General features: G+C 38.4%; 1 protein-coding gene across 20 annotated transcripts in view; it reads left to right on the forward strand.

Annotated features, from left to right (window-relative positions):
* EIF4G3 (eukaryotic translation initiation factor 4 gamma 3) overlaps positions 1-27,726 on the forward strand; it is a 350,697-nt gene that overhangs the window by 111,194 nt on the left and 211,777 nt on the right. For all 20 annotated transcript variants that reach the window (XM_055574250.1, XM_055574252.1, XM_055574253.1 and 17 more), the window contains one exon: positions 369-497. Coding sequence is in view for 15 of the 20 variants with exons in the window: in XM_055574255.1 (XP_055430230.1) it covers positions 369-497 (129 nt within the window). In the remaining 5 variants the exon portion in view is untranslated. The remainder of the gene's footprint in view (positions 1-368; positions 498-27,726) is intronic.

Raw genomic sequence — 27,726 nt, forward strand, 5'->3', positions numbered from 1 at the left:
GTAGTTATTATTTGCTCTTGTAGTCATTTATTGATATTTCCTTTTTGTTCCTTTTACAAAATATCAAATAAATGGCACCCTATAGGATGTTGTTTCTAGTCTGGCTTTTTTTGTTTATTTTTTTCCTTTAAAATCTTCAGTTTTAAGTATGCTTTGAGAGTCTTTTATCAAGTGGATAAAAATATTCATTTCTCTTTTTTATATTAATTTCATTTTTTCAATTTTGAAATTTTAAGCCTTTAGTCTTATTTTATTTTTATTTTAATATAATTTGTGAGAGAATTTCATTTTTAAAAAAAAAGCTACTTTTGCAATATTTATTAATACTGAGTTGCTAATACTCTCACTAAATACTGATTTCTTCACAGGTAACACAAGTAGCAAGACAACCGGGACCCCCGACCCCTTCCCCTTACTCAGCACATGAGATAAACAAGGGGCATCCAAATCTTGCGGCAACGCCCCCGGGACATGCATCGTCCCCTGGACTCTCTCAAGTAAGAGAAACCTAAATTTCCTAAAATAAATTTCCATGTAAAAGCCGAATTCTTCTCAAGCAAACTTTTAAACAAACATACAGCATTAGTTGAAGAGAAATTTCAGTTTTATCTTATTTCTGTTTTGTCTTACTACATTTTTTAGACACACCTCCCATAATGGTGGCTAGTAACAGTTTTACACATTTCATTTCTGGAGTCATTCAGAATAAACTGTCAGTGATAATTAGGTTTTGTTTGTTTGTTTGTTTGTTTTGGAAATTAGAATATAATTCTAAAGTTCTTTAAAAATCCCATAAAGCATTTGTTTGCATTTCAGTGTGTAATCTGATCGTCTTGCTTCTTCTCACTTTTTGGTGGATTGTTGGTGGTTATTTTCTACTTTTGTAAAAGATATGATGCCTTTTCCTCTTAGTAATTTTTGTTGGTGTGATTTTGTAAATAGATTATTAAAGTTGCTAGGCTTAAAATTTTGTTGAACTGTTAAAGAGTAGTGAACTCCTTAGCTTATTTCCAGTTACCAGGCACAGGAGACACTGATACACTCTTTTAATGTGTCCCTGTGGAATCCCTGCATATTAAGCCCTTTCCCAAGAGCTCTTTCAGCTTGTACCAACTCACCATTACATGTTTATTTATCTTCCTTGTGGGTAACAATGGTATAGAATTAAGATATCTCTTATTGGAATTTAGACATAGTCAAGCCAGTAACTTTGAATCATGCTATTTGAGATTATTAATATTTATAGCTTACTACCATTCCTTTTAATAATGAAAATTAATTTTGTAACTTGTTTCAATTTGGGCCTTTATCTTTTATGCCTTTGAAGAGCTTGAATAATAAGAGGAAGAATTACTAATAATAGTGCTAAAGGCTGGCGATTATAAGCTAAGGGTTGATGAACGATAGTTTAAACTATAGAATGTTTGGAGAAAGAATGTACAGTATGCCAAACCATAATTGAAATTGCACCATTCATGCTCAGATGGTAAAGAATCTGCCTGCAGTGCAGGAGACCTGGGTTCAATCCCTGGGTTGGGAGGATCCCTAGGAGAAAGGCAATGGCTGTCTCCTCCAGTATTCTTGCCTGAAGAATCCCATGGAGAGAGGAACCTGGTGGGCTGTAGTCCATGGGGTTCCAGAGAGGCACGACAGAGCGACTAACACAACTGCTACCACTACTGCTATACTTAAACTCAGTCTAAATCATTCCTGTTTAATTTTGAGCTTTAAAAGTAAAGCATGTCAAAGTGAATTCTAAATCGTTCAAGATGTTTCCAATGTTGGTTTTCATGGTATGGAAGAGAGCCACCCAAGCTATTAATACGTGTGTTGGTATGTGTCTCAGGAGCAAAGAAACACTGTGTAGTAGTTTGAGTAGGGAAAGTTTTGTATAAAGGATGATTAAGTGTAATAGGGGATTGGAGTAATGAGAGAGAACCTTAAAGGATGCAAAAATAACAAGTGTATAGAGTAGCTGCTTTTCCTGGGGCTAGGTTAGCGTTCCCCTGAAAATTCTTCTTCACCCTGTTGCCAGAGAGTGCATGGCTATGGTAAACCTAATAGTAGAGAATACACGGTGTCAGTAATGTCGTACAAGTGGAACGTGCTGGAAAGCTGTCTATGGAATGTTGAGGAAAGCCTACATCTCTAGCGCCAGTTCCTTTAGCCAAGAGCTGCTGTGGAGCTCGATGAATTGAGGCTCCGTAAGCAACTCTGCTTGCCACGGACACTTCAGATGTGGTAGAGAAGTTTACGTTGCAGCCTGAACTTACTGCAGAGGCTCCTTTGTTTCTTTTCCTCAATCAAAGTTGGAAACCTCCCAGATCACTTTGAAGGTTCGTTGAGGTGTCTCACACTCAAATGTAATTTATGTTCTCTCCAAAATCTGGGGAAAAAAAAAAAAAAAGGCCTTTGTAACCGTACGCCTCTCTTTTTTCATGCTGGTGCTAGGTAGGAGACTGCTCTCCACCTCCCCCCCCCCCCCCCACCTTGGGCTGAGATCCGCATGATGTGGTTCTCTGAATGGTAGAGAAGTTGTTGTGGTACTGCATCAGTGGAACTTACTAGAAATCTGCTCTCTGGAATGTGCCAGAATTCTGCCTTCTAAGGCACTGAGGGGAAACTCTGCACAGGGCAGTTTCTTAGTGGAGGCACTCTGCTGCAAAGCAGCCTGAGCGGGTACCCAGGGTAGCTGTCAGCCACTGGCCCTGCTGGCTGCTGCATCCTGGGAGGAGTGGGAAGCAAAACCCTTCCCTCTTGCAGTGTCTTTACCGTGTCCTTTACTGAGAAACATTTACATTGTGCCAGATCCATTTTCACTGTCCTGGCAAACAAGTTGAATTTTGAGCTGAATGGCAAGCAGTCAGTAACTGGCATGTAAGCAGAATAGCTTAGTCTTCTATTTCAAATTCTTACTGTTCCCAGTTGTGACTTGACCTCAGCAGTTTGCCCGAAGTGCTTAAGTGTTCTGAAAGAGGGTGGCTTGCAGATGCACAGTTTGCATTTAAGGAAGGATGATCTAGCAGTGGTCTCAGTTGTCGAGCCCACCAGTGCCTTTCTGTATGCCATTTTATTAGTTGCTTTTAGAAGTCAGAGTGCGTAAATCCCAAGAAGAAGGGTCACCAGATGTTACCTTGCTTTTCCTTTGTGGTCTGTTTTGTTATCATCATTCTTCCTGATTTGATGGATGAACCCAGTACATCGCATCTCATTCACTACCTGCTTTTATATGTGCCTTTCAGACAGGGGAGGCAGCCTTGTAATGGATTTATTTGTCTCCTAACAGTGTCTTAATGCCTGCTGATAGAGTTGAGGAAATCTTTCTAAATTGACATACCTGGAAAATTGGGGTGTTTTGTGGGAAACTCAGTCTCCTTAGGTTTTAATAGTTAACATGTTTGTGGATCATGATGGAAAGTAGAGCCTTCAAAATAGTGGGGAAAATTTTACAGGCTGAGAGTCAAATAGACTCCAGGTTCTGGGACTTGATCTGTCAGTTTCTGGTTATATGATGTTGGGTGAATTGTTTAGTATCTCTAGAACTTGGTTTCTTCATTGCTATATAGGGGAGAATTAGAATTCTGCTGCTCTTCAAGAGGGTTTTTACCAAGATTATATAAAATCTTGCATCAGAAGAGTACACATGTATGCTTTCAATAAGTGACACTTGGTATTTTTGTGCATTTCCAACTTGATTCTTTTCAGGATGTGTGTGTGTGTATGTGTGCGCGTGCGTACACATGTGTCTTAACTCACCTAATTTGGCTACTGTTCTGGTATTAGTGTGAAATTTAGAAGCTCTCTCTAGGAGTTTGAGATGTCTTTCCAGGTCTTTGCTTATCCCTTCCAGGGTAAAAGTACAGGCCAGGCTTGGTCATTTTCTGTTGGAAATAGTGTGGTTTATTCTTATACACAAAACTATTAATGTTCGATCTCAAATCAACTGCAGAAAAGATTAAAGAAGCTTCTTTAACCACATGCCCTATTAGAAGTGACAGTCTCCTGTTCTTCTGTGAGTCAGGTCTTTTTGTCCCAAGTAGCAACCTGTGTCTGTGACTCAATGTTTGGCCTGAATGAATTGATCATGCTTTGAGTGAAAACAGCTAAGCTGAAGAAAAGTGAATTTCATACCTTTGAAACATAAAAGGAGGGACATGGTAGAAAATTGCTCCCAGTCTCTTCCTTCCATTGTTAGTGACGGCCTATTTAACCTGCTTCTTTTTTTCAGGATAGCATTTTATATGTGTGTGTGCAAGTACATACACTTGTGCATTTACCAAGTTTTAAGACTTTATGTGCATTTTCCTTTGTTATGTGACTTCTAATGTTCCCTCAGGAGATTTCGTTTAATGAAAATCAGAAACCTTTGACTATTAGAGATTATTATATAATAATATATAATATATATTAGACAATATATCTAATTAGATACATATATAGATACATAGATATAGAGATATCTATGTATCTATCTATCGATATATCCATATATAGATAGATATCTATAGGGACTATAATATATATCTGATTAGACATTCTATCTAATTTATCTATAATAATATATTAGAGATTATTATAATTATTATGTATATAATTATTGACTATTAGAGAACTATTATAGTTCAAAAGAAATTGTCCAACTGTGGAAAATTATCAGACACAGAGTCTTTTTAGGTGTGGATTCTTTTCAGTCACCTTGAAATTGCAGTACTTGAACAGTCTCTAAACTGAGAATGTCCTTACTGTGGGAATAATGTTGGAATTTAACAGTATCTTCTTAGGCAGATTTCAGAGTTAGTAAAGAAATGCATTCTCCTGGGAGTCAGGAGCCCTGTGTTAGACAATTGTCCCAGCCTTGACAATACTATTTCAGAGTTCAACTATTGGAAGTTCCTGTTAATGCTTAGTTTTCCTCTTTGTAAATAGGAGGCTTATATTAAATGAGATCTGAATTCCCTTTACAATCTCCATGCTTTCGGGAAAGTACTTCAGAGTACCCAGTTCTTAATATGAAAAAATTTGAGTTCTGTATTTTAGAATTAAAATTAGGCAGATTTGCGTTCTGTTTCGCTTTGTGTCTTTTAAAAAAGATCAGAAGTTTGATAGTTGAATATTTTAAAATTAGTTCAGCAAAACAAAAATGTTTCATACTTGTTGCTGGATTGTTGGTACACATTTGTTTTAACTTGGTTAATTTTCACATAATGGAGCTAAATTACAAAGTCAGGAGCCCAAATGGCACTGATTATCAGGTTCAATGACTAGTCCTTTTCTTGGTGTCACTGTCTAAGTTCTTAAGCTATGCTCACAGTAATCACTGAGAAGACATGCTCAGAATAATGCAGAGAAGTGGAGTGGTACATGTTTCCCACCTCCTGTTCCTAGAAATTTCATTCGGTTCCTCTCTTTTTTGGGAGACCAACTTGATCATGCTGTGGACTGAGATGGTGATGGTATGTGATCCACTGATTAGATTCTTTATTGTCTCTGGAAATACTGAGCAAAGAAAGGACTTCTCCACTGAGGAGTAGTGATTGATCATGATACTTATTTTAACTTTACTGTTTTTATTCATACTATTTTTATTGTTACAGAACAATGTGATTAAATGACTTATAGTTACTATAATCATTTTTCTTTATCCAACTTATAGACTTCCTTTTTCTTTCAGGAATCTAAGGAAAAATACTCAGCATTACCTCATAGTTGTTGACTGACGAGTTGTTTCAGACTTTGCAAATTGCTTTTTCTTTCTTTTTAAGCTAAACAGTAATTTTATTTACTGCAAACAAGTTTTTATGTTTTTTGTGATTTTTTTAAAAAATGTCTTTGATGAATATGACAAATTCTGAGTTTGATGACTCGGACAATCAGCCTTGCTTAAAGCAGGATAAGTAGAGGAAGCCTTGAAAATCTTTTTCACATTTCATTGTTGAAATAGATGCATGTTGACTTTCTTTTAAAAAAAAAAAAAAAAGTGAAACAAAATTTCTTGTTTTTTCTACTTGCCTTCTCCCCCATGGAGCATACTACAGCTATCTAAAGCAGCCTTTGACATCAGTGGTGTTTGGAAGCTGCATTTGTGGCACAGGCTCTAGAAACTGCAGTGTAGACTGCATTTAGTTGACTCTGTTGCCAAAATCCTCTGTTTCTTTTGTTTGTTTTTTAGTTGATAATATATGTACTTACTTAAAAATTTGTACTTTACTGAAAATTCACCAGCACATACTGTCATTAAATAGTTTAAAATTAATATGCCTGTACAAGTGTCATTAGTATAAAAGTAAGTTATAAAGTTTTATAAAATATCTAATTATTTATACCTGTGGTTTCATCTCAAATAACGCTACATAATTGTGGTAAGCCCTTTCCTCTAATTGTTGAGATTTATCTTAATGTAGTCATATTTGATAAAAAATTTTAGCTCTTTTGTCTTTTTTCTTCATTAACAAAAGCAGTTGGAACCATATTTATAAAGTAGGACTTTACCAGCTGTTTTCTAAATTTCATCCTTTATGCAATCTTAATAGCTTCCCATGCCTACGGGTTTGTTTGATTATGCTTTTCTTTATGTTCCATGTAACTAGAGAAAAGACTAAAATCTGTATTTTGAAATATCTAAGTATAAAGAGTAAAAGTTTTAAAAGTGAGTGCTACATTAATTCAGCACTGCTTTAGAAAATTGATGAATTTTGTAAGAACCATTGAGGATGAACTGAGTGATTTTACAAGCATTCCTTTCATCGTCTTTGTTGTAGGCTCAGTTTTTTGTTGATGTTTATTTTCATCTCAATTTTGTGAAGGGAAAAAGGTTTAGGATTTTATCTCTTTCACATTTAAGGAGTCACTTTATCTGGACACATTCTGGAAGGCACTTCTTGATATCTCTCGCTGCCACTAAACTGTGTTAATAGGTAGTGCAAAATCTCTTCAGGAGTTTTCTTTGTAGATTTACCTTGTTACTTCACTTACTTCCCTTAGTTTAAGAAGAGAAACTCACTTCTGTGCCACCGATCTGATTTTTTACATAGCTGTGACATTATTTTTAAGTTTTTTATGGTTTTGAAAATTGTAACTTCAGTTCACCTATAGAAGTTAGCGTGTGCCAGTAAATCGGGGGATAGCAAATAGAATAGTTTTAAAGAGAATCAGGAAATGGAATATTCTGACTATTCACTTCAGAGTGCTTGTGATTTTTCCTGCGAAAATTTATTTTCCATTTGTCTTGGTTAATTAGCTCATGCTATTGAAACAAAATACCATAGACTTGGTGGCTTGAACAACAGACATTTCTCACATCTCTGGATGCTAGGAAGTCCAAGGTCAAGGTACTGCCTGACTTTTGGGTCCTGATGGGAACCTCCTACTTGGATTGCAGAAGGCCACCTTGCTTCCTCACATGGCGGTGAGAGAAGAGCAAGCTCTCTGGTATCTCTTACAAAGACACTGCTCCCATCATGAGGGGCCCCATGACTTCATCTAAATCTGATTGTCTCCTGCAGACCACTTCTCCAAATACCATCATACTCCTAGGGGATTAGGGCTTCAATGTATGAATTTTTTTGCAGGTAAGGGAGGGAGGCACCTTCATTCATAGCACCATTTATGTAATTGAGAGAGCTGTGGGAGAAGCAGGCTGATAGGACTATTGGGAGAAAGATCAGCAGAGGGGTAGGTACCATAGACATGTAGAATATTGTTCCAAGTTTAATCTGTCATGTAAGCATATGTTCTTAACCAGATTAATTGGGGAGGGTTAATTTGCATGAAAGTGGGAGAAGGTTTCTCAGGTAAAGAATCTGCCTGCCAAGTAGGAGACACAAGTTCGATCCCTGGGTTGGGAAGATCCCCTGGAATAAGGAATGGCAACCCACTTCAGTATTCCTGCCTGGAAAACCCAGTGGCCAGAGGAGCTTGGCGGGCTACAGTCCACGTGATCACAAAGAGTCAGACGTGCCTGAACATCTATAACAGACTTTATTTATTTTTCAGTTCAGTTCAGTTCAGTTCAGTTGCTCAGTCATGTCCAACTCTTTGCAACCCCATGAACTGCAGCACGCTAGGCCTCCCTGTCCATCACTAACTCCTGGAGTCCACCCATACCCATGTCCATCGAGTCAGTGATGCCATCCAACCATCTCATCCTCTGTGGTCCCCTTCTCCTCCTGCCCTCAATCTTTCTCAGCATCAGGGTCTTTTCCAATGAGTCAGCTCTTCCATCAGGTGGCCAAAGTACTGGAGTTTCAGCTTCAACATCAGTCCTTCCAGTGAATACCCAGGACTGGTCTCCTTTAGGATGGACTGGTTGGATCTCCTTGCAGTCCAAGGGACTCTCAAGAGTCTTCTCCAACACCACAGTTCAAAAGCATCAATTCTTTGGCGCTCAGCTTTCTTTATAGTCCAACTTTCACATCCATAGATGACCACTGGAGAAACTATAGCCTTTTCTAGATGGACCTTTGTTGGCAAAGTAATGTTTCTGCTTTTTAATATGCTGTCTAAGTTGGTCATAACTTTCCTTCCAAGGATTAAGTGTCTTTTAATTTCATGGCTGCAATCACCACCTGCAGTGATTTTGGAGCCCAGAAAAATAAAGTCAGCCTCTGTTTCCACTGTTTCCCCATCTATTTGCCATGAAGTGATGGGACCACATGCCATGATCTTCGTTTTCTGAATGTTGAGCTTTAAGCCAACTTTTTCACTCTCCTCTTTCACTTTCATCAAGAGGCTTTTTAGTTCCTCCTCACTTTCTGCCGTAAGGGTGGTGTCATCTGCATATATGAGGTTATTGATATTTCTCCTGGCAATCTTGATTCCAGCTTGTGCTTCCTCCAGCCCAGTGTTTCTCATGATGTACTCTGCAATCAAATGAGAAAGTTTACTTGAAATATAAGAAAGGTAGGCTCTTGGCAATGCCCTGGTGGTCCAGCAGTTTCACCGCACTTTCACTGTATAGGGCTCAGGTTCAATGCCCGGTCAGGGACCTGCTGCTGCTGCTGCTGCTAAGTCGCTTCAGTCGTGTCCGACTCTGTGTGACCCCATAGACGGCAGCCCACCGGGCTCCCCTGTCCCTGGGATTCTCCAGGCAAGAAGACACTGGAGTGGGTTGCCATTTCCTTCTCCAATGCATGGAAGTGAAAAGTGAAAGTGAAGTCATGTCTGATTCCTAGCGACCCCATGGATTGCAGCCCACCAGGCTCTCCCATCCATGGGATTTTCCAGGCAAGATTACTGGAGTGGGGTGCCATTGCCTTCTCCGGTCAGGGACCTGAGAGTCCAGCAAACCTCACAGCGTGACCAAAAGAAAAAAGCTAGAATCTTTATAGAACTGAGAGTCTTGGTTATCAGTGACTCAGTCAGTGAGTCACTGGATATCAGTCACTGGATATCAGTGACTCAATGAAAAGCAGGCAGCACACACATCATGTGGCTTCATGGTAATTACCAATTTTTCAAAGAAGAGTTAAGGGGAGTTTAAGTTATATTTAAAACAAGTAGAGTCAGTTAACTATAAACAATGCAGATTATACATTAATTGTTACTAGGATAAAATGTTAAAATTTATAATGCTAAACTAGCAACCTTTTTTCCTTAATGCATATATTTATTTACTGTTCTTCCCCCCCCCCCAAATTTCCAGTGATGCTTATAATTAACAGGAAGAGCTAGATCTGATTTTACATTTTTCAATGGTTAATGAATTCTCTTTTTTTCCTCTCTAAGGAATGATAAACTCTCAAGCCATCTGAATTCTTCTGCTCTTGTATGGTCTTTTTACTGTCTGACAAATACTTTGTTCCATAGATACTTAAGTAGGTGATATGTAGAAAAAGTTATGTTGCCAATATTTTGTTGTATTTCATGGCAAAATAAATCTGTTTTTCAGTTCCCTGTCAGTGATACTTCATTTTCAGGTACTGCATTGTATTATTCAAGCCTCTGTTTACTACTTTAGATTTTATTAGTCTTCATCACCATTAAAATTGCTCATCTTTCACAGTTCAGCTCCAGAATTTTGACCTGCCTATTTAGTATGGTTGAGAACACGATTGTCTAGTTAGCTTAGCAGTTAAAGCAGTTAGCAGCAGTTAAAGTATTGTCAGAAAAAAAGAAATCATTCTATCCAGTTCAAATACAGGGGGACTTAATACATGAATTTGTTAAACTAGCTGATTGATTCTCAGAGGGACACTGAAGTAGTCCAGAGATTAGTAACTGTAAGAAGCACCTACCGTTCTTAGAGCCGAGGGAATGAAAGAGGCGAGATAGTGGTGAGTGAGAACCGAGGCGCTTAGAGGAGAAGTTCTTTAGGAAACTGTTGCTCAGGCTTGTGAGAAGGACGTTTCGCTGTGCGTTGGTCATCAGCAGTTCAGTAGGTGAGAGGGGAGGCTAGTGCTGTGATGGTGAGGTGTGCGTGCATGTTTGCTGCTGGATCTCTAAGTGGCTTTCAGAGACTCGAGATCTGAATGGAGCTGGTGTCTGGAGCCGTCCTGACAGGAGGTCAAAGCACCCTCCTACTTACAGCCTAGATTAGAGCTGACAGACAGCAGGTAAGTAAAGGGCACAAATAAATGGTAAAAGGATATATGTGTGTGTGCTCAGTCATATCTGACTCTTTGTTACCCGATGGGCTACAGTCCACCGGGCCTCCCCTGTCCATGGGATTTCCTAGGCAAGAATACTGGAGTGGTTTGCCATTTCCTCCTCCGGGGAAAGTCTTCCCAACCCAGGGATTGAACTCTCATCCCTTGTGTCTCAATTGGCAGGTGGGTTCTTCACCACTGTGCCACCTGGAAAGCCCAAAAGGACGTTTAGTTACCTTAGTAATAACGAATAAAATGGGACCGTAAATCCCACAAATTTAACAAAAAGTAGGAAAGGAGATATTACAAAGTAAATACGGGGCTTCCCTGGTCACTCAGTTGTAAAGAATCTCCCTGCTGATGCAAGAAACATGGGTTCTATCCCTGATCTGGGAAGATCCCACATGCTGCGGAGCAACTAAGCCCTTAGACCACAACTCCTTAGCCTGTGCTCTAGAGCCCAGGAGCCACAGCTGCTGAAACCTGTGCGCTCTAGAGCCTGTGTTTGCAACGAGAGAAGCCACTGCAGTGAGAAGCCCGCTGACTACATACAGCTGGAGTAGCCCCCATTCACCATAGCTGGAGAGAAGCCTGTGCAGCCCCCAAAACCCAGTCCAGCCAAAAAATAAATAAAAAAAAAGAAACAAAGTAAATGTTATAAAATACCATCTTTTATAGCTAATAATGACATTAAATTCCTTTATTAAATATTCACTCAATTTGTCAAAAACTGGAATCTAGGAATATGCATTTGAACATGACACAAAAAGATTAAAAACCAAAGCAGGAAAGCATTTAAAGGAAAATGCTGGTAAGAAAGCAGGTATACGCAACCTTTAGAAATCAACATACAGTTTAAAGCAAAAAGCTGTATGGGTGAGAAATAATTCCAACAATAAGTAATTTCTAGAGGATGTAATATTATAAACTCTTAGGTAATTAATTGGTTTAGAATATATATAAAGCAAATTTTAAAAAATGGAAGTGGTCAAATTCGGCAGTGTGGGAGATTGAAATCTCAGAGAAATGGACAGGTCAGTTAGTAATCGTATAGGTTAAGGCTTGGCAGACTATGACGCAAGGGCCAAATGTGGACCCTCCCGTGGTTTTGGTAGGTAAAGTTTTACAAGAATACGTCCACACTAATTTCATTGTGAATTCTGCTTTCGTGCTGCAGTTGCAGAGTTGAATAGCTGCCAGAGATTGTATGCCTTACAGAGCCTAAAATATTTTCTATTCGGACCTCAACAGGGATACATTTGCCAGCTTGTGATAGATGAGTGAACTGGAAAGACCAGATAATAAATATTTTGGAGTCATATTATCTTTTGCTGCTGCTGCTGGTTTTTCTTCTTTTTCAGTCCTTTAAATAGGTTAAAAAACCTTTTCATAGGTGGCCCTACAAAAACAAATGCTACGGGTCATTTTTTGCCAATCCCTGATACAGATAAATGACACAGATAGTAAACTTGTTTTTATATAAATGTGTATTAGCTCAAGAATGTGTGTGTATATAAACATATATTTTGATTATATGTACAAAAGAGAAATTTTGTATACAAAAAACCAGGGTAAAAATAATTGAGGATATCAGTGGTTTCAGTATCATAATTATCAAACCTTAAAAATATAGAGAGGATGTTTTACCGATTCAAGTTAGCTAAACTATTAAAAAGGCTATGGATAATTTGATTGAAATAATAAATTTATAAATATATAATTTAATTTACATTTTTTCTCATTCTATTAAGACTGCCATTTTTCTGCATCTTCTCAAGGAGAATTTATAAAATCTAATGATATGCTAGGTTACAGAGAAAAATGTTAAATTCCAATTGTATTTATATTATTTTCTAAATATACTTGTGTAGAATTTAGAGCTTAATAACAAAAGAAAAACAAAATCTAAATTATGTTTAATTTGAAACTTTACAGAGCATAATTGCTGTTTTTAAAAAGCCTTATCAGAATTATAACTTACTTTAGTTAGAATATAATTTAATTAGACAAGGGGTTGGCTAGCATTATTTATTTAAAACCTAATTTTGTATCTTTCATAATCTTAAGCATAATGTAGGAGAAAAAAATAAAATTTGGTTATTTGGAAATTTAAAAAACTTTTGACTTGATAAAATCAAAATATAAACATTATCTTTAGAAATGAATGAAAAATAGCACTTTGTATCAGAATTTGTGTGATGTACGTAAAGTGTTACTTAAACATGTAGCCTTAAGGGCATATATTAGAAGATAAGAAAAGTTGATAAATTCAGTGATTTGAATGGAAAAGTATATTGATGAAAAATTAGTCAGTCAGTCTAAGAAAGATATAGAAAAATTTATTTGAGCTAAATTTCAGAATTATAACCCAGGAATAGCATCCCAGAAGGCTCTGAGAATGGTTCCACCCATGGAGTCAAGTGAAAGTCAAATTGAAAGTGGAAGTGTTAGTCACTCAGTTGTGTCCGACTCTTTGTGACCCCGTGGACTATAGCCTACCAGGTTCCTCTGTCCATGGAAGAATACTGGAGTGAGTTGCCATTTCCTTCTCCAGGGGATCTTCCCCACCCAGGGATCGAACCTGGGTCTCCCACATTGCAGGCAGACTCTTTACCAACTGAGCCACCAGGCCACCAGGAAGTCAAGGCACAGTTATATATGTTTTTTGAGACAGGGCTGTACATCAAATGACCTTTCACTGACAGTTTAAATAATTCACATCATCATTGACCGCTTACAAAATCATCAGGGAATGCTGTGTCTTAAGGAGTTGTCTTGTTGATGCTAAGAGAATGTTGCTCTTTATGGCTGAGCTGGTATTACTGCTGATAGGGGAGGTTTGGTGGTGTATAATGCAGGTATACAATGCACAGAGAGGGGGAGAGGAGGCCATAGGGCAGAGGAGATGTTTTTGTTTAAGTTTCTCCTGTCTTGCCATTAAAAAAAAAGACTTTATTTCAGAGCTGTTATGCTGTAATTTAAGGACTGTAGGTTTTATTTTCATACATAGTTTATGTCTTCTATTGTTGATTGTAAACAGTAGCTATACATTGCCACACTGCTTTGTCTGTTTTCATACCAGGAGTCAAGAGTTTTGTATGTAGTAATTGACTGTCCTTTAAATGGCCAACTCATGTCTGCTGTCATTCAGAATACGCTTTTTTTGATGATAGCAAACTTGATTATTGTGTCAGAAAGAAAATTCATGAGTATGTGTGTGTAAAACATTTACATGCTGTTAGTGATTAGTGATGCTGAGCATCTTTTCATGTACTTACCATTTGTTTATATTCTCTGGAGAAAACGTCAGAATCCTTTGCCCATTTTTTAGTTGGATTTTTGTGTAGGGGAGTCACGCTGGATCTCAGTTCCTTATCAGATATATGATTTGCACTATTTTCTCTCATCAGTTGCCTTTTCACTCTGTTGTTAGTGTCCTTTGCACGAAAGTTTCTAAATTTGAGGAAATCTGATTTACTCGTTTATTTCTCTCGTCTGTGTCTTTGATGACGTATCCAAAAAACCATCAGCAAGTCAGCAGTTACTTCTTTACACTAAATGCAGTGTAGGCTAACTATTGCTTTTCTTTTTAACTTTAAAAATTTTACACATATGGAGATTTTCTCCTTTTAGAAAACAGTAGCAAGTCTAGAGAAAAATGTATTGAGTTATCACAAGGACAGGCATATTGGAAAGAACGATGGAAATGGTTATTAGTATGTGACCAACAGCTGCCAATAAAAACCCTGTAGGAGTGAGAAAAATCACTGAAAGTCCAGCTGCCCTGTTAAAAAAGACACTGAAAAATTCCAAGGACTGTTAAGGGTTCAAAGAGTGTATCAGGGTTCACTTTGGGAGTTAGAGAAGTTGAATACAGAAGTGATGACTCAGAAGCCAGCTGGCTTATTTACATAACCATTTGGCAACATTTAAGAAGGGAGGGAAGTAGCAAAGGGACTGGAGGCTGGCCAACAGGCAAAGAAAATAAGTATCAAGGACCTAGAAGACATTATTCTACCATCTCCTCTTGGATTCTGAGCGATTGCTTCTTCAATTCAGCAGCAATGAAATTAAAAAGTATGAAACCCAAGGAGGAAAAACACTGTTGAAGTGTATATTAGAAAAGGGTATTACAAAACTTTGTACAGCTTATAAAGATGAAAGTTATCAAAAAGCTGGATGCATACAAAAGGCATCCTTCGTCAAACCTTTGTGTTTGGCTTAGTTTGAATTGCTCCAAAAGACCTTAAAGAATATAGGTTTCTTGAAAAATGGCCATCCCAAGAGGGTCTTTGAAAAGAGACAATCTCGTACTAGAAGCTATTCCTGTAACACGTTGTAAAAGGAGATGTAATGCGGTAGGCATCAGATGGACAGATTCTCCTAAGAAATAGCAACTCGTGTAGATAAGGGACAGTGAGTGTAGGAGGACCTTGACTGCTGGAAAGATTTAGAAATAATTTTAACTAAAAGCTGTTCCTTCCTCATGTAACTTGAATTATAACTGTGTAAACTAGTATTTGTTGTGTATTCCTCTTATCAGATTATGTATTTAAGGATAGATTAATGATAGATTGTCTTAATGTCATTAATGTCTTAATGATAGATTACCTTACAGGTTAGAGCATTTCTCAGTTACTCCACTATGTTTATTTTATCATTTCAATAAGCCTATGGATAGATACGATCATCTCTATTTTATAGATTGGGGATGTTGACTGTGAAAAGCGAAATGATTTGCCTCCTAGCATTGTGCAGGAAGAGGGACCTCTTCCAGGGTCCAAAAGTGGGCTCTTGTTTAGCGCTCGGAAATGAATTGTCTGAGGAGACACACGTGCTGAAAGCAAAAGGCTTTATTGGAAAAGGGCACCTGCGCAGAAAGCAGCAGGGTAAGGGAACCCTGGAGAGCTGCTCTGCCATGTGGCTCACCCCATTTATGGTAATGGGGTTAGTTTCTGGGTTGTCTCTGGCCAATCATCTTGATTGGCCCATAGTCTGAATTAGGGTCCTTCCTGGTGGTGCGTGTATCTCCCACCCAAGATGGATTACAGTGAGAAGGACTCTGGGAAGCTGGCCATCTCCTCCCTCTTTTAAACCTTTCGTGAATTCTCCCAGTGAATTTTCAGAGGCAGCACCATATTCCTTGTCAGGACCTCCTGTTGTAAGACAGCTCAGGCAAGTGGGCCTGGCCAAGGGGTGGTTTCTGTGCAACAGTTCCCTAACAGCTCTGTTTGTAAAGAATTGAGTCCACATCTCTTGACATTATTCCTAGTTCAGTTCAGTCACTCAGTTGTGTCCGATTCTGCGACCCCATGGACTGCAGCTTGCCAGGCCTCCCTGCCATCACCAACTCCCAGAGTTTACTTAAACTCATGTCCATCGAGTTGGTGATGCCATCCAACCGTCTCATCCTCTGTCGTCCCCTTCTCCTCCTGCCTTCAATCTTCCCCAGCATCAGGGTCTTTTCAAATGAGTCAGCTCTTCGCATCAGGTGGCCAAAGTTGGAGTTTCAGCTTCAGCATCAGTCCTTCCAATGAATATTCAGGGCTGATTTCCTTTAGGCTGGACTGGTTGGATCTCCTTGCAGCCCAAGGGACTCTCAAGACTCTTCTCCAGCTCCACAGTTCAAAAACATCAATTCTTCGGTGCTCAGCTTTGCTTATAGTCCAACTCTCACATCCATTATTCCTAACTTTCTCATAATTCATCATAGTACTCAGGTTCGTTTTATGCGTACTAGGCTTTGGTCGCAAAGAGTTGGACATGACTGAATGATTGAACTGAACTGATCTGAACTGAGGCTTTCATGAACCATTTTGAGACTACAACCACCACTTATAACATTGTTTTTATGATACAGTATGATGTGATTTAAAAAAATCAACATGAAACAACTTTCGTCGTTGTTGTTAACTTTGGAAGCAGAGAACCATCAGTGCACAAGTTATGGAATGCTTTTGGTATCTAGGAATTCAGTGAACCAGGCACTGAATTCTCCATAGGCAGATCAGTACATTAACTCAGTAGCCTTGGGGAAACGGGGACTGGGATTAGGCAGAGAACTGGTTTTTATTATGCCATGTAGGGAAGAGCTAAGGTTTGAATAGTATAGTTACTGTTGTGGGAGCACGGTGTGTGAGATCAAGGTGTGTTGTGAAAGCCATCCTGTTACATGAGTCCGTCATTGTTTTATGAGATGCAAAAAATCATAGAATTTGAATGTTGAAGTAAGTGTAAAGAATATAGAAGTGGTGGTAAACTTAGTACAGTATTTTTCCGCTACATACGTCACTGCTTAGAAATAAAAAAGAGATAGTGGGTCTCAATCCTTGCTGCCTCTAGAATCTTCTCATTCCTGAGACCCATTCCCCAGAGATTCTCTTAATTGCTTGGGATGAGGCTCAAGTGATTATAATGTTGAGAACAGAGTTGTGGAACAGGGACTACCCAGAGCCTAAATGAGACTTCTAGGTCTTCTTTGCTGGAAGTGCTTTTCAGTGAAAGGAGCAGAAAGCATCCTATATTTTAGACCACATACAAACATAATGAATTTCTCAACTTAGGGACAGTGGCTTTGGTGATGGAGAAGTTATTTCTATCTAGTATCTACAGGAGACTGTTAACTTTTTAAAGATAATATATTTTGCATTACAGTCTGTACTGAAATAGTTTTTACCGCATTGATAATATATACCATTTAATTTTGATGATAAAATAAAATTCTGTCTGAGAGGTATAATTCAGTAGTCCCCAACCTTTTTGGTACCAGGGACCAGTCTCATGGGAGACAGTTTTTCACAAACTAGTGTTGGGGTGGGGGAAGTTTTCTCAATGCTTCAAGCACGTCACACTTACTGTGCATATTGCATCCTGTATTTCTATTAATATTACATCAGCTGCAGCTCAGATTATCTGACATTATAGATCTTGGAGGTTGGGGGCCCCTGGAATAATTGACCCTTCTGATACAAGCAGAGGAAGAGCAGGTTGTTTTGGCGTCAACATATCAAATATTTGCGGATTTAAAGCTGCAGTACAGTGTTTTTCAAATTTTTTAAAACAGTAAGACTTTTATTTCCCCATATACAATGGCTGAATGTAAGGAATGGAATGCCTCTTTGGGGATGGAAATGGCTCTAAACAAAATTTTCTAAAAGTGTAACTTAGTGGCTGTTTGCAGTGCTTTATTTGGATAAACAGAGGAGCCTTTTTCTCACTAGTACTGTTGACTGTTTCGTGTAATTCAGTAGAGGTTTATTTTACAGGTACAAGCTTAAGTATAAAAGAGCCAAGTATTGTGTTGTTACATGCTTTGAGAGCTTGTTCTGAGGAAGGCTTATATTGGGGAACGGTCTGTGAGTCTTTTCTGAGTAGTACTGTTACCATGAGTTAAGATTGAATTCTGAAGCCAGAAAGTCTTTTATAGATATTGTGGCAGGGATTTAGATTTTTAAAAAACCAGTTCAGTATCATATTGATACAGGATTTATTACCTTTTCTGAGCAGGCAATCTGATTTTCTGGTCTGTATTTTATTAGAATATAATCCACAAATAAGCTTTTATATAGAGTCGTGGTGGTTAGGTACAAAGAAATACTGTATCTCTGGTATTTAAAGTAATGTAATATGAGATGTTAAGGTTCATTTTTGTATTAAATGTTTCATTTTACAGTATGATATTAAATCAGTTTACTTGTCAAAATTGTTTCATTTTAAAATTATGTTTATTGTAAATATTTCTAGAGTTGGACTGAAGAAAGAGTGGCTTGACAAATACAGCTGCATTGAGATGGGTGATGAGCGACATTAAAGTGCACTCCAGAGCGTGTGCAGTAACACTCATTAAATACCTATTTTTGAGGTAACAAAGAATAAGAGTAATTGGATGGTCCTAATGCAGAATAAAACACATATTATGACTTAATGAATGGTTGAGTTGCCTAAAACATTCATTTAAAAAAGTCCAAAAGCCACAACTAAGTAAAAGCAGTATTTTTGTTAGATAACATTTAAAATACGGGCTTTTTAATTTTCTAGCAGCCACATTTCTGTTGCTGAAAAGAGCTTCCATTCAGAAATGAATAATCTCTCTCTTGGAGTATGTCTTGAAGAGGCCTTGAGCACAGCCCAACAATTGAACTATGATAAAGCACCGAAAAGATTTCCTAGGGATCTGACTTAAAACAGAGATTGATCACATAGTGTTCCCTTTTTTTTTTTGAGGTAAAGAATTTCTCTCCCACATCGAAAATATAAACTTTGAAAAAGAATTATTAGTTTGCTACATATGCATGCTAAGTCTCTTCAGTCCTGTCCGACTCTTTGTGACCCCATGGACTGTAGCCCATCAGGCTCCTCTGTCCCCCAGGCACGAACACTGAAGTGGGTTTTGCCTCAGTGTAAAGATTGCCTTTTAGAGAGTGAAGTTTTTTTTTTTTTTTTTTTTAAAGAGATACCTGACTGTGAATCCTAGTTCTACAAGATATTAATCACGTGATCTTGGATATGTTAAACCTCCCTCCAAGTGGAATTTTGGTGTCTGTTGAGTGGATATATAACAATAGCTACCTCACAGAATGGTGTGAGGATTAAGTCAAATAACAGATGCAAAGGCCCTGCAAATAAATGCTGGACGCTTAATAAATGTCCGTTTTCTGTATTATAATAGCTTTGGAATATTTAACATTTTTTGAAAGTTGGGAATTAGGGCCTTCCCTGGTGGTCCAGCGGCTAAGACTCCATGCTCCCAATGTAGGGGGCCTGGGTTCAGTCCCTGGTCAGGGAACTAGATCCCACATACCACAACTAAGATCCAGCCTAGTCAAATAAATATAAAGAAAAAAGTTGGGAATTAATTTTAGAGAATGCCTTCTAGTCTCGGTGGCATTGATTTGTTTTTACGTTTGGCTGTGCTGGGCCTCGGGACCGTGCGCTCAGTAGTCGTGGCACACGGGCTTAGTGGCTCCACACCGAGTGAAACCTGCCATCACACGACAGGTTTCGATCCTGTGTCTCCTGCATTGGCAGGCAGAGTCTTATCTGCTGCGCCACCAGGGATGTCCCTAAAATCTTTAATGCCAATTTATAACTGTCATCATTACTGAAAACCAGGCCTTGTTACATAGGTATTTTAATATTATTGCTTGATATTGTTAAATTTTGATTAGTTTGACTTTCACTGTATTTATTACCCTCAGGAAAATTGTTCAAACAGAAAACAAAAACACCTCACACCTCAGTTCAGTTCAGTCCAGTTGCTCAGTTGTATCCGACTCTCTGCGACTCCATGAACCGCAGCATACCAGGCCTCCTTGTCCATCACCAACTCCCAGAGTCCACCCAAACCCATGTCCATCGAGTCAGTGATACCATCCAACCATCTCATCCTCTGTCGTCCCCTTCTCCTCCTGCCCTCAGTCTTTCCCAGCATCAGGGTCTTTTCAAATGAGTCAGCTCTTTGCATCAGATGGCCAAAGTATTGGAGTTTCAGCTTCAACATCAGTCCCTCCAGTGAACACCCAGGATTGATCTCCTTTAGGATGGACTGTTTTGATCTCCTTGCAGTTCAAGGGACTCTCCAGAGTCTTCTCCAACACCACAGTTCAAAAGTATCAATTCTTCGGCGCTCAGCTGTCCAACTCTCACATCCATACATGACCACTGGAAAAACCATAGCCTTGACTAGACAGACCTTTATTGGCAAAGTAATGTCTCTGCTTTTTAATATGCTAAGTTGGTCATAACTTTCCTTCCAAGAAGTAAGCGTCTTTTAATTTCATTGCTGCAGTCACCATCTGCAGTGATTTTGGAGCCCAAAAAAATAAAAGTCGGCCACAGTTTCCCCATCTATTTCCCATGAAGTGATGGGACCAGATGCCATGATCTTCGTTTTCTGAATGTTGAGCTTTAAGCCAACTTTTTCACTCTCCTCTTTCACTTTCATCAAGAGGCTCTTTAGTTCTTCCTCACTTTCTGCCATAAGGGTGATGTCATCTGCATATCTGAGCAAGCTGGTAGGTAGAGTGGTTTAGAAATCCCAGCGTAGTCACTCAGAAAGCTGTGGTATGACCTTGATGCTGTCTAGAAACTGAGGTTCATCTGAATTTTCCCGAAATCATTCCGCAGTGTGAACTGTCAAGCAAACATTACACAGAAAGGAAAAATTATATCTAGTAAGCCCATCTATTATTTGCTTCTTAGAGAAGCAGTCCTCGTTGTGTTATAATGTATTTGGGAAGAAGTCCAAGTGCTAGAACAGATGATTACTTTTTGGTTTATGTATACCACCTTTTATTTTGCCTCTTACTACATCTTCTCTCCCACCTTCTAACTCTTCTTTTGATCACTTACTCACTGCTTTTTAGAATATTCGGCAAAAGAAAATAAATGTGACACCTGATCCATGGTTGTTACTTTTTGTTGGTAAATCTTTTAATAGAATTCAAGATGAAAATGTTTGAAAATCATACCTTGAAATGATGACTTGGGATGTCTTCAGATGTTATTATTTTTGTCCTGTCTTACTGTAGTATCATAAAAGATTTATTTCAACAGCTGAAATATTTTTGTAACTAAATTGAATAAAAACAAAAATTGTTATGCCTCAAGACAGGAATGGGAGAAGGAGGTGGAAGGTGCATTGTTAGTATTTGGGTGCATGGATTGTGTGTTTTTTCAGCCAAAGCTTGATTCAGATTTCTCCCAAGTCATGTATTAGAGCTATGCTTTGGATTAGACTTACAATGTACATTTTTGACATTTATCAAATGAGCCATGATGTCAGGAATGAACATTTTTGCAGAAGATTAGTAAGAAGATAAACCTAATGAGAATCTGTCTGCGGAGGCATTACTGTTTTTCATCTTTCATGTGTATCATCTTGCTAGAATTTTATGAAAATGAAAAATTATAGGGAATTGAATGATCTGTAGAAAAATGCCTGTGCTATATTTCTGGTGTTATGGCTGACAGAAAAATTTGGAACTAATACCGTAATTAAGATCTCAGAGTCCATATAGATTGGTTGTGGTAAATAGGATTTATTTTATGTTGTTTGATTTCTTTTCAAACGTATTTTTTTGATAACTTAAAAAAAATAAGATTGGACCATTTTTAAAAATGTCTTCATTGAATTTGCTACAATATTGCTTATATTTTATGTTCTGGTTTTTTGACTGCGAGACACCTGGCATCTTAGCTCCCCAACCAGGAACTGAACTCAGTCCCCTGCTTTGGAAGGGGAAATCTTAACCACTGGACCGCCAGGGAAGTCCCCTGCTCAGACCTGTTTTTAAAGCAATTTTACTGAACATCCTTTTTTCCCCAGATTATCAGCTTTACTGTTACGATGTGATGTGTTTGAATTAGTAACTTGGTTTTCTTAGAAAGAGCATTCTTAAATCTTTGTGTGCCAGGCACAAATGGGTTTATTTGGTAAAGGCCATTTCACAGAGTTTAAGCAAGATTGTTTCTTTTTAAAATCCCAGCTCTGTATTTAAGCCATTTTTTTCTCTGAGAAGCTTAAATATTCCACAGTTTATGTGACTAAGTTTGCTAAGCTCTACCCACTCCAGTGTTCTTGTCTGGAGAATTTAATGGACAGAGGAGCCTGGTGGATTACAGTCCATGGGGTCGCAAAGAGCTGATCACAACTGAGCGACCAAGCACAGCACAGCACGGCACATACCAAGCTCCAGAAGAAGCTAATTAGTCCTAGACTCGGGAAACTTGCCTCCTGCTATTTATTTGCTTATCTGCATATGTTTCTATTCCACAGTAGTTAAAGTGCTTGTAGAATCTCTGCTGCTGTCCTATTACTGGACCTTCTGGAACGTTCTAGTTGTCAGGTTTCTTCCTGAGCACCCTATCTGTGAGCTTGCCCACCCTCCCTCTGTCTCCTTACTCTCTGAAAACTTGTTAGATTACTTCCTGAGAAATCCTTTCAAGTGGATGTTACTAGTTTTTCAGTTTTCTTTTTATCTTGGGAAGCAGGCTCCGCATTGCTCTGGCCCTTCATCACTCTGGCTGGGTCCTTGGCCTTTGACCCATGTGTACCCTACGAGTATACTGGTTTCCTTATTGCTCTCATTGGCAGTTTTCCAGAGCAGATTTCCACATTCTTTAAGGATTTTAGCATTTGACACACAGTTTCCATTTCCGTTTTATTTTCTGCCATTTACCATGAGGATATCTAGCATTCATTGGTTGTGTCATTAAACTGTTGCTGTGGGCTCTTGGATGCACTGTTTCTCCCCTTTTTCACTCTCCCAGAACAGCCATATACATACTCCGCAACCCATGTGGACCCAGTCTAGACTGCACTCTTCAGCATAATAGCCACTGGAGTCACCTGTGGCCTTTGAGCACTTGAATCAGCTAGTACAGATTGAGATGTGTTATAAAAAGTAAAACACAGTGGTCTTCTGGTATCTGCAGGGATTTGTTCACCGGTCCACTCTCTTCAGAAACCAAAATCTCTGCTGCTTAATTCTCTTATATAAAATGGTGTAGTATTTGCATGTACTCTATGCACATCCTCACGTGTACAGGCATGCTTTGGAGATACTGCAGGTTCAGCTCCAGATCAGCGCAATAGATGAATATCACAGTAAAGCGAATTGTACACATTTTTTGATTTCTCAGTGCACATAAAAGTTATGTTTACACTATGCAGTAGTCTCATTAAATGTGCAAAGCGTTACGTCTAAAAAAGTGGGTGGTCATAGACAATTAATTGGATGGACCACCAAGAGGCTTCTTCAGTACGTAGGAAGAATGGGACAGTGAATACAGCATGGGCACGCTGTCCTTGTATTCTCCAGATATCACGGCAATGAGTTGCCCAAGCATAAAAGCCATTCCCAAAACTTCCAAATATTAAAGTGTAACCAGAGGGAGTACACAAGCCCCCCACATAAGCGATAGAATCTATGGATTCATTCATTGGTATAGAGGCTTAGCATTGCTTACCAAGGCTCAGTTAACTATTACGTTGTTATGCCCTGACAGGTTACCTCCATATAACTTTTCACATACATATTGAAAAGATTTTTCTTTCCCCTTATCCCAGGACTGGATCAAGTTGAAGCAGCGAATAAGTTTAGGAGAGTTTAGCACCAAGACTGTATGAAATGGTACTGTGGAATAATTTGGGAACCTCAGTGAAATCACTTAGAGGGTAAACCAAACAAGCCATTGCTGTCTTGGAGGGACTGAGGTTTCTGGTGGCAAATCCAGCAGTCAAAGAGGTTCTGCCGTTTGCAGGGGATTGGGCATTGTCATTCCATGAAATAGCAGAGGTGGGGGAGAAAAACAGGTTAAGAGGTAGCATGGAAAGAAAGGTATATAGGCCTAGTTTGGCCTTCTTGGGAAAGCTGTCGCCTTCAGATGTCGTCTGCTTGAAGCCCTAGTGAGCTTTATGTTCAAGTTGTCAGACGGTGTGCAGGTCCATTTGGGGTTTGGTGCCTTCCTCTGGTGCTATACATGGATTCTGTTCCCTGCAGTGTGGCAGCATGAAGATTAGGCCACAGTATCTGATAGCAGTCCTTCTTGTGAGGCTGGAGAGTCCTTTTGGAGGTGTCTTTTCCATTATCATGATCTCCAGGTTGTAAAATGGGATACATTTTTTTCCTCCCATAATTGCACTGTGAAATGAGTTCTCTACCACAGAATAGTTATTTTTAATGAAAGTAATTAGACCTTTACAACCTGGAACTGTGTCTCCCTTTATCCGTTGTGGATCAAAAGAAGCAGGACTTAGGTGCTTCAGGCATCCTGTTACAAGGAGAATAGACTCCCTTAAAATCTCTGCAAATATGTATGTTGTAATGAAAAACAGGAATATTTAATAAGAGTTTCAGACTTTAGGGGGGAACCAAATAGGGAGAAAAAAATAAATTCTTCGACCTTTGTTGTGAGGATACACTTGATCAAATTGCTGTAAATAAATTATAGATCGCTTAAAGGAGAAGAGTAAAAATAAAGACCCTTTACATGGGGAAAACAAAACATGAAAGTGGTCAGCTTTAAATTAGAGTTTTAGAAATCCTTACCTTGCTCAACCTTACGATATTAGAGTTACCAAAAAACTATTCCTGAGTACCTGTCAGAGTCCTTTCCCTCTTTAAAGATGAAACGTTTCCAAAAGCATTAGAATAAACCAGTAACTGCCTAGAAATTGCAAAGACTTGAAAAAACCATATTAAAGGTCTGATGAGAGTTCATTATAATGAGATTAAGAATGAAATTGCTTATTTCTGTGATATACATTTAAAAATTGACTGATAACATTGTATCAGTTCATCTTAGAATTCAGGAATTTGATCCAGTTTTGAATACTTAAATTAATATACACCTTTACAAATAAGGTAAAAAGATTCAGTAGTCCTTCTTATATGACAAGCCTCCTATATAATTTGTCAATTCAGTTTATATGATCAGCTTACTTAATATATCAGATAAGACCGATTCATTCAACAGAATACCAGCTGAGACACAAATCCTTTTAGATTCTCCAGTGCCCTCTGGGAGAACCTAAAGTTGGTTCAAGTAAACAGACACACAATGAAAGACTTCATTTCTAAATGAAGACCTTTCTCATTTTTGAGAAGTGCTTTAAAAATATCAGTAGGTTAAAAAAAAATATTTTTATTTGTTAATTCACTGGACTGTTCCAGGTCTTAGTTGTGGCATGCCAAAGATTTTAGACATTAGATCAAGCAGGACCACAGATCATGATGAAATGATACTTAATTATCTATTTGACTAATAATAAAAGATTTCAAAGGCAAATGCAAAAGGTTACATAGTTGTAAAGGAAACTTAGCTCTTTTAATATTGAGAAGATTTAATTTTCTTTAATAAGCAAAGACTTGGAGCATAAAACAAAATAATTTTCATAAACTACAAATTTTTGTTTCTAAGGAGGTTAATTAAAGATAAGTTAAAAGACTTTCACAATCTTTTTTTCAGGAGCAAACCAGTAATTCCAAAAAGACTGATCTTTTAGGAAATGAAAATGAAAGTAAATTAGGTTTTAGTTTTATGTAAGTATACCACTGATTTTAAAGCTTATTCTTAAAGGCCTTGTAATATTCAGCCAGCTTGACCACACATAAAGCTCCTTTTTTTTTTAAAGAATTCTTTTGTCCTGTATTCTTGTCCTATATTTACTCTTTCCAATTCTGAAACAATCAGCCCCTCTGTACAACAAAATTGCTTTCTTTTTCTCAGCAAAATGTATTCCTCATAACTTTTTAAACCAAAAATACACATCCATCTTGCCATGCATTTAGAGTTGTATTCCCTTATTTCTTGTAGCATTAAACAAGTATCAATCGTCTGTTACTGGAAAATTTATGAATACATTCCATAATTCCTAAAGACATATGTTCCTCATAGTTAATTTTCCAGTGTGGCATGTTTAACAATAGACCCAAATATCTTTTTAAATTTTTAAAATTTTTATGGAAGTATAGTTGATTTATAGTTTATTATTTTATTAGTTCCTGATGTGCATCAAAATGATTCAGTTATCTGTATCTGTGTGTGTATATATAATTATGTATGTGTGTGTGTGTGCGCTGCGTGCTGTTGCTCAGTCGTGTCTCACTGTGAGCCCATGGACAGTAGCCCGCCAGACTCCTCTGTCCATGGGATTTTCCAGGCAAGAATACTGGAGTGGGTTGCCATACCCTTCTCCAGGGGATCTTCCCGATCCAGGAATCAAACCTGTGTCTCCTGCGGCTCTTGGATTGGCAGGCAGATTCTTTACTGCTGAGCCACCACGGAAGCCAGTATGTGTGTGTGTGTGTGTGTGTGTGTGTGTGTATAAATATATATATTCTTTTCTATTATGGTTTTATTATAGGATACTGAATATAGTTCCCTGAACTATATAGTAGATCCTTGTTGTTTATCTGCTTTATATACAGTAGTTTGTACCTGCTAATCCCAAACTGTTAATTTAGCCATTGTCCACTCCCTTTCCCCTTTGATAAGCATAAATTTGTTTTCTGTGTCTGTGAGTGTTTCTGTGTTGTAATTAAGTCCATTTGTGTAATATTTTAGATTCCACACATGAGTGATATCATATGATATTTGTCTTTCTCTTTCTGACTTAGTTCACTTAGTATTGTAATCTATAGGTCTATCCATATTGCTGCAAATGGCATTATTTCATTTCTTTTATGTCTGAGTGAGATATCTATATCTATATGTATCTCACAGCCTCTTGATCAGTCATCTGTTGATAGGCCCTAGAGTTGCTTTCATGTCTTGGCTATTTTCAGTAGTGCTGCAGTGAGTGAATATTGAGGTGCCATGTATCTTTTCAAATTAAAATTTTCTCCAGATATGTACCCAGGAAGGGGATTACTAGATCATCAGTTCAGTTCAGTTGCTCTATCATGTCCAACCCTTTTTAACCATGTGAACTGCAGCCTACCAGGCCTCCCTGTCCATCACCATCTCCTGGAACTTGCTCAAATGTCCATTGAGTCGGTGATGTCATCCATCCACCTCGTCCTCTGTTGTCCCCTTATCCTCCTGCCTTCAGTCTTTCCCAGCATCAGGGTCTTTTCCAGTGAGTCAGTTCTTCGCATCAGGTGGCCAAGGTATTGGAGTTGCAGCTTCAACATCAGTCCTTCCAGTGAACACTCAGGACTGATCTCCTTTAGGATGGACTGGTTGGATCTCCTTGCAGTCCAAGAGACTCTCAAGAGTCTTCTCCAACTCCATAGTTCAAAGCATCAGTTCTTTGGTGCTCAGCCTTCTTTATGATCCAGCTCTCATATGCGTACATGACTATTTGAAAAACCATAGCTTTGACTGTTTGGACCTTTGTAGGTAAAGTAATGTCTCTGCTTTTTAATGCGCTGTCTAGGTTTGTCGTAACTTTTTTTGCAGGGAGTGTGCATCTTTATTTCATGGCTGCAGTCACCATCCACAGTGATTTTTGGAGTGCAAGAAAATAAAGTCTGTCACTGTTTCCATTGTTTCCCCTTCTATTTGCCCTGAAGTGAAGTAATGGGACTAGATGCCATGATCTTCACTTTTTGAATGTTGAGTTTTAAGCCAACTTTTTCACTCTCCTTTTTCACTTTCATCAAGAGGCTCTTTAATTTCTCTTCACTTTCAGCCATAA

This window comes from Bubalus kerabau, chromosome 3 (assembly GCF_029407905.1).
Source record: "Bubalus kerabau isolate K-KA32 ecotype Philippines breed swamp buffalo chromosome 3, PCC_UOA_SB_1v2, whole genome shotgun sequence".
NCBI lineage: Eukaryota > Metazoa > Chordata > Mammalia > Artiodactyla > Bovidae > Bubalus > Bubalus kerabau.